The 11,024-nt window shown below is 42.2% G+C and overlaps 1 protein-coding gene across 2 annotated transcripts in view; it reads right to left on the reverse strand.

The window, feature by feature from the left end:
- PXMP2 (peroxisomal membrane protein 2) overlaps window positions 1–7,496 on the reverse strand; it is a 109,084-nt gene extending 101,588 nt beyond the window's left edge. The window contains exons 1-2 of one of the 2 annotated variants that reach the window (XM_069214644.1): window positions 7,264–7,496; window positions 6,520–6,869 (exon numbers count right to left, since the gene is read on the reverse strand). In XM_069214644.1, the coding sequence (XP_069070745.1) occupies window positions 6,520–6,635 (116 nt within the window). In that variant the 5' untranslated portion in view covers window positions 6,636–6,869; window positions 7,264–7,496. The remainder of the gene's footprint in view (window positions 1–6,519; window positions 6,870–7,263) is intronic. The other variant, XM_069214645.1, reaches the window with a different exon arrangement.
- Window positions 7,497–11,024: the final 3,528 nt, after the last annotated feature.

An 11,024-nucleotide genomic window follows, 5' to 3' on the forward strand; every position in this document is an offset into this window, starting at 1 on the left:
GGGACACACTAGTAATCGCAAAATGTGTAAAATACACATTTGTACATTCCTGTTTGCAATGACTAAATAGTGAATCTCAGAAAATTGCTATATGATAGTTGAAAACACTTTCCTTCGTACATCTGGACCCTGGTGACAGATATGTTGTCCTTGATTGCTAGCAGAGAGTGTGAGAAGCTGTTTGTTTTTTATACCATTTTGGTGATCATAGAACTCCCAGTCAAGATATTCTTAAATCTTAGCTAAGTCAAGGATGATCCCCGAGTGTGTGGTGGGCAATTGGTAATGCGATCTATTGAGAAAGCCATTAACCACGGCAGAGAAGTAAAATTGATGAGGGAATAAAATAAACTGTTACTAAGGATAAGCATAGATCACTAAACACAGCAAAGGGTCTTATTTTTATTTAGGTGGGGGGAGCATGTTTTCTTGCACAGACTGGAAGCCGCTTGGCATCACCAAAGTTAATGAGTCCACACTATTCTCCTGGACAAGCCACACCCTCTTCAAGTTTGGCATTCCCGTCTCAATTCAGCACACACACCACCACCACCAGACCAGCCAGCTGAAACAGGAACAGCATCCCTGACAAGGACTAGAACACCCACCAACCCGAACACAGTAACAGCCTCACAAATGCCAGCAAGAATTTTAAAAACTGTTTCACCCTCTGAACCAACTCCCAGGCCCTCCCTCAAACACAGCAACACAACAAAACTAGACCCCAGGCCAGTTGATGCACAGAGAAACTTAGACAATGAAATGCCACTGCAAAGAACTGAAGTGCAAATAGAGAATGAGCCAGGAAAATCAGGAAGGAGCACGTTCAAATCCGCCCTGAGATGTGACCACCAAATGATCCCCATCACTAAATGCTCCAATCTGGTGGACTGCAAAGAAGCCATCTCCAATAGAAGCAAAGAAATCTTCGCCATTATGAAGGATTTCACCTCACCAGTGGCCGACTCCAACTCGATCACAGCTCGCAGAACCTTATCAAATTCTTTCTTAATTATTCAGCAAAAAAATCACTACCATTTACAGTAGCTTCAACCCGCAATCAGACCTGAAAGACCTAGCCAAGCGCTTCCTGATCTTTTCCAAAGAACCAATGCTAATCACATGGTCCATCATGAAGTCCATCCACTTAAGGGCCTCATAGATCCCCTGCCCACACCTCACTTACTTCAGCCCACCAGAACCATCCTCAAGCCCATTCTCAATGCCTCCACCTATTCTGTGACCTTCTCAGTTACTTGGAAACATGCAACTGTCTTCCCATTGTTGAAGAAACCCTGCACTGACCCCTCAAAACTCGCCGACTACAGAACAATATCCCTGCTATCATTCCCAGCCAAGGCCCTAGAAGAAATCATCTACAAACCCCTCAATGATTACGTCAATGACCACCATCTCCTAGATTACGACTAACACCCACCACCCACACAAAGAACTTCAAAACAGAGATACCAGGGCACTCCAGGTAGCAGTCCACAATGAATAAAAGTCCAATGTTCCGGAGAGTAGTTTTCACATGAGAAAGCACTTTGATTCCTTATGTTCGCACATATAAATTGAATATGTAGAAAGCAGCCAACACGTGTTTCGTCCAGCAGGACTTTTTCAAGGCGGTGACAACAAAAAATAATATTTTTTGTATGTAAATACAACAGAACATAAAGGATAGCGCGCAGAGACAAACAACAGGTGACACCAATTGAATAAAAAATATATACTTATTAAGGTTGAGATACTCTCATATAGGATGAGAAACCAGACTCTACTCCAAAAATGCCAAACAGAGTAGTGCACGAATAAAGTCAAAGGTTGTAAAAATTTGTGAGAAAGAAACTAAGCTACGAACAGAACATTATATTTAGAAAGAGAACATATTTTGTTGTATTATAAAAAAAGGAAACAGAGTATAGTCCCTGAGCCCGAAAGAGGGAGGAGAGAATAAATATCAGGTAGCCCGGTGTGCAGTGAAAAAAGAACATGCGAGGAAAACTCCTGTAGTACCGAGGAGAAACTTAGCCCAAAAATTGTGAACACATAAGATTATATATGAATGGCTAGGGCAACTCTGTGTGTGGAAATGAGTTATAGCCGTAGTGAGGATACGTTTAATGTAATCACTAGGTGAAAAAAAGCTAACCCTGGAGGGTAAGGTAAGTAAAGAAAAACATACCAGAATTATGAACACATGTGGACGTTTCCATAGAACAACCATGAAAATGGATTATTTCCTGAAGTAGTTAGTGGGGTTTCCTGATCTCAGGAAACGTTCGTTTTGTATGACGGTAGGGCCATAGAAGTAGGCATTCGATGAATTTTACATGTGGTATAAAGTGGAGGGCTCTGATAAGCCCATTTACCTATGAAGACAAAAAAATGGAAGCAAATGCCATAAGAGGAACCCACTGTTACCACGAAAAAAACACAATAAACAAGAAAACGAGGTACAAGCAAAAAAACACAAACATGGTTAGGTCAGAAATTAACAGCTCTAAAAATAACACCAGGAAACTAACGTTGGTTCAAGTGCAAGTTGTAGACTAAAAGACATTCCAAACAGGGTGATACCTCTGTGTGTATAGCGTAGCTGAAAAAACTGGAAAATGTCCAGTAGGAGTAATTTAAAAAAGCTGTTTAAAAGTTGGACTTCTAAAGTGAAAATAGCTGCGACAGCGTATATTGCACAGACACCGGGACTAAAACCCTCATATTAGTTGTAAGAGAGGTGAAACATATCGGTATGCTTAACCGCCGAAACAAATAGAGCACGGTCTGCAAATAGAAAGTAATAAGACTGCTATCCAAAATGGTGCGGTGCATAAAACGCAAGTGCGGGATAAGGAATTGTACCTAAACGAAAAAACAAAAACTTACCTGTACTCTCCAAGTCTCCGAGAGTTGGAAAAGCTGATGTCGGCGTGAGCGCGCTGTGATCCAGAATAACATAGCGCTCCGCCATTCGCATCATTTATGAATGCGATGGACATCGAGAAAGGACTAACACTGGAGGCACAGTCATTCTATAACTGCAACCCCAAGGAATACTGGGGGCCATCTTGGGAAGTAAAGAAAAACAGAAGGCTTAATGAACAAACTAGCATCTTTGCTTATAAAAAACAGATTAAGAAAAATATTAGGGAGAAAAGGAATTATGTTCCATGTGAGGATGTCACATGGTACTGATATGTAGACTTAGAAACCAAACAAAAATCCTGACTAAGGGAGAAGCCGCATGGAAGAATGGTATAGAGCTGTGACACCAAATAACACCGAGCTAAAGGAAAAAGTGTGTTATAAGTTTGAAAAAAGTAAGAAAAAAGAGCTGGACAATAACTCGGAAAGGAAAGGAAATGTGCTATAGACAGGTACATAGGCAAGATGCAAAACTTATAATTCATCTACCTATATAATATATAACTATTTATATCAATGGGGGAAAAAAACCAGCTTGTAACTTATTGTACAGGGACATCTGTGCAGGGACATCTGTAAAAAAGTTCAAAAGGCATAGATCAAACATACACAAGGAGATACATATTGGTGTGTATACTAATATGTATACATATATACACATTTGTAAGTTGCACGCATACCGACTGAAAATAGAAATAAAAATACAATATCCGAGGCCAACCAGGTATAGGGAGACCAAAGAATAACAATTATAAGAAAAAATGCAAGTCCTTATGAATATTCAGGCCATTTTCCACGGCCCTCAGTTTGATAATCCACCTGCTCTCAAGGCGTCTCAGGGACAAAATCCTATTGCCCCCTCTCGGATGTTTATTTATTGAGTCAATTCCATGTACAGTGATGTCCAGAATTTCTCTTTGTCCATGTGCCTCGATGTAGTGTACCGTAAATGGATAGTTTGTGTTGGATGAGCGGATGGCTCTCAAATGTTCCTGTATTCTTTCTTTCAGAGGCCGAATAGTGCTCCCAACATAGATGAGGCCACAAGTACAGACAATACAATACACAACAAAGCTCGCATTGCAATTTATAAAATGCTTGATCTTATGTGTAGCATGTGTATTGTATTGGAAACATAGGGCCTGATTCTAACTTTGGAGGACGGTGTTAAACCGTCCCAAAAGTGGCGGATATACCACCTACCGTATTACGAGTCCATTATATCCTATGGAACTCGTAATACGGTAGGTGGTATATCCGCCACTTTTGGGACGGTTTAACACCGTCCTCCAAAGTTAGAATCAGGCCCATACTGTCTTAGCCTTGATGTAGCCACAGATGTTGCAATGGCCACATTTGTACGAGCCTGGTGGAGGTTTCGGTAACCATGAGTCATTGCTAGCAGGGGGTATGAAACTGTGACATAAGTGGTCGCGTAAGGTTTGTCCTCTCTTGTAGATAATTCTTGGTCTAATTGTCAAACTGCCCTTAAGTATGTTGTCAGTCAACAGTAACGACCAATGTTTCCGCATAATTTTGAAAATCTGAGTACTCAGAGCACTATGTGTAGTAATAAGAGACCGTTTTTTTCTGGGTTTTATCTCTTTTAGAACTTATGAGAAGGTCAGAACGTTTTGTTTTCTTAATCCTATTCCTGGCATCTTTTAGGGTATGTGGATGGTAGCCCCTCTGTGTGAATCGTAGTTCCATGTTGTGCAGTTCCTTCAGAAAAACCCCGTCTTCACTGCAGTTCCGATGGATCCTGGCACTCTCCCCAAAGGGGTTTGCTTTTATCTGAGACTTAAGATGTGAGCTCATAGCATGTAAAATAGCATTACATGCTGTGGGTTTCCTGAACAGGAACAGCATCACTGACAAGGACTAGAACACCCACCAACCCGAACACAGTAACAGCCTCACAAATGCCAGCAAGAATTTTAAAAACTGTTTCACCCTCTGAACCAACTCCCAGGCCCTCCCTCAAACACAGCAACACAACAAAACTAGACCCCAGGCCAGTTGATACACAGAGAAACTTAGACTCATGAAATGCCACTGCAAAGAACTGGAGTGCAAATAGAGAATGAGCCAGGAAAATCAGGAAGGAGCACGTTCAAATCCGCTCGGAGATGTTACCACCAAATGATCCACATCACTAAATGCTCCAATCTGGTGGACTGCAAAGAAGCCATCTCCAATAGAAGCAAAGAAATCTTCGCCATTATGAAGGATTTCACCTCACCAGTGGCCGACTCCAACTCGATCACAGCTCGCAGAACCTTATCAAATTCTTTCTTAATTATTCAGCAAAAAAATCACTACCATTTACAGCAGCTTCAACCCGCAATCAGACCTGAAAGACCTAGCCAAGCGCTTCCTGATCTTATCCAAAGAACCAATGCTAATCACATGGTCCATCATGAAGTTCATCCACTTAAGGGCCTCATAGATCCCCTGCCCACACCTCACCTACTTCAGCCCACCAGAACCATCCTCAAACCCATTCTCAATGCCTCCACCTATTCTGTGACCTTCTCAGTTACTTGGAAACATGCAACTGTCTTCCCATTGTTGAAGAAACCCTGTGCTGACCCTTCAAAACTTGCCGAGTACAGAACAATATCCCTGCTATCATTCCCAGCCAAGGCCCTAGAAGAAATCATCAACAAACCCCTCAATGATTACGTCAATGACCACCATCTCCTAGATTACGACTAACACCCACCACTCACACAAAGAACCTCAGGGTCAGCAGCAAACTTGCCATGACCACCCAAGTCAGCACAGTCACTTGCATCCAGACTCTGAAAGTGCTGAAGAAGATTATCAGTTTGCTCCCAATTAACCCCTGGAAAAATAAAATCACACACTCCATGGCCCCAAGTCAGCTAGACTATGGAAACACTCTCTATACCAGGATCATTCAGAACGCAGTGGCCAGAATTTTTTTTAGCCTCCCATGCCGCACACACATTACACCACATCTGAAGTAGCTCCGCATACACAAATAAGCACAATTGAAGCTCTGCACCCACACTACATAACACTCGTCCAGCATACCTCAACAAGTGCATCTGCTTTCACAAGCCTTCCAGACATGTCCGCTCATCCAGACTCCTGCTTGCACACATCTCATGCATACGGAAAATCAGATCTGGTGGTCGAGCCTTCTCCTACATTGCTCCTAACGCTTGGAACACTACACTACACATAAGAGCTTCCTCCTCACTGCTTGAATCCTGCAAGGAGCCAAAGACCTGGCTTGTGGAGTGCTACCACTAGGCCCTCGATTTGGCTGTGCTTACACCTACCAGGATACCGTCCCGGGTGATAGTGTGCTCTAAAAATCTGCATAACATAAAATAATCACTAAAATGTTTGGGTCCTTCACCTACATGTAGCATGACGTCTCTAATCTTCAAAAAGTGTAATGATGAGAGGTGGCAGGGGTCTTCGTGGAAAGAGGCTGGCTATTCCCTGCCAGAACTATAAGACGTTTCTCCCTGGAATGAAGTGATGAAATAAAGTGAGGGCTTTGTTTATCCCGAATTCTCCCCCGCCCCACCTACTGGTCCATTTGCCGCCCCTTACCTTGTAGCAGCCTTGGTGGAGATAGGATAACTCTTAAGCAGCAGCAGATAACGGTGAAGTAGTAGTGCCGGGAAGGAGACTGGTCCATCCCGAATCGGTTTAGATACCAAGGGCATCACGTAGCTCTAAGGAAGGCTCCAAAACAGGGACTGGGTCAGATAATGCCCTGCACGCTGTGCGCAGGTGACACCGTGGAAAGACAACGCTCACAAAGTGCAGGTGAGTTTTCTAAAAGGTCCTCGTATCAGGTAGACAGACTCAGCATGAAGCAGCCAGAAATAGACACCAGCAGGGACACAACACCACACGTAGTGGAAGGCAGACTACCTCAGCGAATGAGTCACAAGTCACTGAAAAACAGAAAGAGAACCCAAGAAATTTAAAAGCACACTATAAAAACCCAAATAATAGACAGAAATAGGCATACACTGCAGGGATCAGCACACAGTTTAAAAGACAGGTCTTTCTCGCAAGTAAAACACTACCAAAGACAACACAAACAGTGCAGGTCGATGCAGACACCAGCAACAACCCCGTCGGACTTGGAACACACACCGAGATTATGTAAAGACCTGAAACATGGGCACATATTCACGGGCGCATGAGGGCTTGCAGAACAATACAGGGACACAGACAACTGGGCGCCTGGGCACACATCCAGCACTAGAAAAACACACCCGAGAGATGGGTTTTAAAGACTGGATAGATCCCTAAGCACTGAACACACAGACTATTAAGCAACACCTTAAAACACGTGCAAATATCCGCTGGCACCAGAGACGAGCATAGGCTTCAGGAACTGAACTCAGGGACAGAGACAACCAAGAGGAATAAGGTGGTGCGGTTAAAAAAAGAGTTGAGCTCAAATCTGACGGCTACGCCTGGAGTTCTACACTGAAAACACGAACTTCTGCCAGAACCAGAAGCTACCGCCCACTAGCACAAGAGGCCCGCCCTCCATGGAAGATTAACACAACAAAGCAGCCCTCCCAGAAAGGATGTGATTGGCATGGTAGGGAGACTAGAAATGCAAAGCAGAACCTTTTTACCACAGAAACATAACGGCCATCTTGGAGTGTGAGTTGTCCAATCTACTTACAATGATAGTTCAGCAGAAAAAAAGCAGACCATGAGAAACATGGGTCTCAATTTCAAGTGCAGATACAAAAGAGAGACCTAATTAGGTATATACTATTCAAGAAAATGCTTTCTCCCTTTCAATGGCATACGCATACACAATAGTCTCTAAAATTCTTCACTCTCAGAACAATCATAGTTGGCACGTTTTCAGATTGCTTATATGTGAAATGTTCAATGGCATCAATCTGTTTATGTGTGACATTTCATTGTCTTATATATGCCACTTAAATCAGGAACAAACCAAAGCAGTGAAATCCACATAATGAGACAAATATCAGAAGTACCCTCTTTTATGCAAAGAGAAGTTCGAAAAACAGCCCTGTATATCTGTAACACAGGACACCTAAAGTACTTATGAAAAGTGACTAACGTAGTTGTTTAAAACATAATCATACTGCTGGGGGTCAGTGCAGGACCCATTTAGGACATCCCATATTCCTCACTTGTCATTCCTACGTCCCATTCCTACTTCTCATCCATAAACCCTACTTCCAAACATGCCAACATTTTGGAATGACAAAAGGGGAGATTTTGGAGAAAAAAAAATCAGCGGACTGTATTTTCCCCACGGATTTTCATTGAAGCAGAGGCAATTTCAGGCAGGAGGCTGCTAAAATAAAACTGTATTTGGCTAAAAATATGGTGAGCTTCCTTCCTGAATCAGTCTGTTGGCATGTACGTACTACTCATCCATACATCTCAAACATCACCCTACGTCTCATCATCATCCTTACTTTTCACCCATTATCCTTACTTCTTATTCCTACTCCATATCCATGATAGATTCTCCCTATGTTTTATCCATACTTGTAGTGCATCGTCCATCATACCTACTGGATCTTCAGTCCACTATTCAAGAGCATTCACAATGCTTCACCAAGAGAGTATAGATGCGGGGGACAATCATGTAAATCGTTTTTGAGTCAGAGGTATTTCAGTTTGTCAGTGGTATTGTCTGGATTATGTAAACAAATATGATAGTTTAGTTGCATAATTCAAATAAGTTGGCTGCAAATTCTGAAGTGCTGCCAGCGGTGTTACAACATAGAACAGTATAATAATGCAGATACCATTTAACACCAGCAAATGTACAGGTTTCTGGCTCAAAACTATTCTTGCAATCCCAGAAAGAGAGACAGAAAATAAAAATGCAAAAGCCACCAAAACAAACTTTTCTTTGATATGAAACCCAGATATCAACAAAATGACAGGCAAGTAAATGAAAGGTGCAAAAAGCTGAAATCTGCTGGGAAAATCTCAAAATCTGGAGATGGCAATGGCAATACTAGGTATATTTGATATTGTTAGTTATAATTAGAGTCAGTAGTCCAGATGATTAACGTAGGTTTATTGGTAAACTCCTTGCATTACACCTTCACAGTTCACTGCTTATCACCAACTCCCTCAGCTTCCACTCTCTCTCTTCACCAACATTCTAAGGTGCACTCCAGATTGTACCATTAGTAAACATTCTATAGGAATGGTTGGAATGCACCATTTCACTAACATAATTACACTGTATATTACACAGAATTAGTAAAGAGAAAATAAGGTTATTAGAATAATAATAATAGTGTATATAATTAGGAAAAGAACTATGTTACATATATTGGGTTATTTGAACAACACATTACAACACTTCCCCTTCCCCACCAAGAAGAATTAGAGTTGTGGCTAAGATGCATTTGTTAAAAGTAGAATATCATTCTTTATAACATACCAATAAAATCTTTACAGGGAAAAAATGAACTTGATCACTTCCAAGATCATTGCTGCTCATCTCCAAACCCTTCTCCAGATTTTCTTGGATCGATCTGGATGGTAGACAAGCGGTCCATACTCCACACACGGCCATCCTCCATAGTTACAACATTCTTATGTACCTTAGATATTCTCAAAGGTCTGGAGAACCGACTGCCATCCCTTCGAGTAGATCCCGGAAGCTTTACCCTGACCCATTGTCCTACCACCCATTGTTTGCTCTTAGTACCAAATTTGTTATTGTACCATTCCTGGTACTTCATCTGATTCTCTTCCACCTTTGTCATTACTTCCTTGCGATGAACTATGACAGGCTCCCCTCCTTTCAACCAATTCGGGTTTAACTTGGTTCCTGGTTGCCTACCCTTGAGAGATATGAAAGGGGATACTCCAGTGACCAAGTTGGGTGTGGTATGGTAAGACCATAGCATACGTTCAATTGCGTCTTCTCCTGACTCACGAGATACATTGGCTAACTGCAAACATTCTTTGACCATCCTGTTGACCCTTTCAACGAGACCATTTGCCCTTGGGTTATATAATGCTGTTCGGTGATGTTTTATCCCACTGACTGTCAAAAATTCCACCATGGTGCTTGAAGTGAACTGCACCCCATTGTCTGTCACTAATGTGCTAGGAATCCCTTCACTATAAAAGGAATTGTATTACATCATGTGTGGTTACATTATGCACAGCTTTGGTCATAACCCAGTGTGTGTGATAATCAATTAATACTAAGATAAACCTAGCTCTCGATCCAGGGCACGTAAGGGGTCCTACTATGTCCAAACCTAGCTTGTCCCACGGTTTAGTGGGATCCTCAACTGGGGATAGGAGTGCCTTACGTGTACTTCTGGTCTTGTCACTTAATGAACAATGGGTGCAATCACGTACGGTATTCTCTACTAATCTGTCCATAGTGGGGAACCAGTAGGAGGCTCGTAGTCTGCTTTTGGTCAAAGTTCTTCCCAAACGTCCCTCATGTGCTAATTCTATAAGTTTACTCCAGAGTGCCTTAGAGGGAACTATTCTCTCTCCTCTCATTACAAGTTCCTTAGTTAGATGAAGTTCTGAGCGTACCTCCCAATATCCCCTTACATCCTCTTCAAGCTGTTGACATTTATCAGGCCACCCCTTCAAAATCATAGTTGTCAAGGTTTGCAAAGTCAGGTCCCCTGTAGTAGCTGTGACCCATTCTTCTTTAGTGATACCCGACAATTCTACATGGAGCACAGGATCAAAACTCTCATTGGTCTCCTCCTCTCCTCCCTTCCTAGGTAATCTTGAGAGACAGTCGGCTACAATATTTCTTTTTCCTGGAACATATTGCATGTCGAAGTTAAAGCCTTCCAACCCCATAATCCATTTTGCAATCCGAGGGGTAGCTTGGTCTTTACCCTTAACAGTAAATAATGAAATGAGGGGTTTGTGGTCCGTTCTAACTACGAATGGTAACCCCCACAGGAGAAATTTAAAATGATTGATTGCCCAAAAACAGGCTAAAGCCTCCCTCTCTATTGTGGAATAGTTTAGTTCTGCCTCCTTTAATGACTTGGATGCGAATGCCACAATTCTCTCCTGCCCATTTACCCACTGAGACAGTG

This window comes from Pleurodeles waltl, chromosome 11 (genome assembly GCF_031143425.1).
Source record: "Pleurodeles waltl isolate 20211129_DDA chromosome 11, aPleWal1.hap1.20221129, whole genome shotgun sequence".
In the NCBI taxonomy this organism is placed as follows: Eukaryota; Metazoa; Chordata; class Amphibia; order Caudata; family Salamandridae; genus Pleurodeles; species Pleurodeles waltl.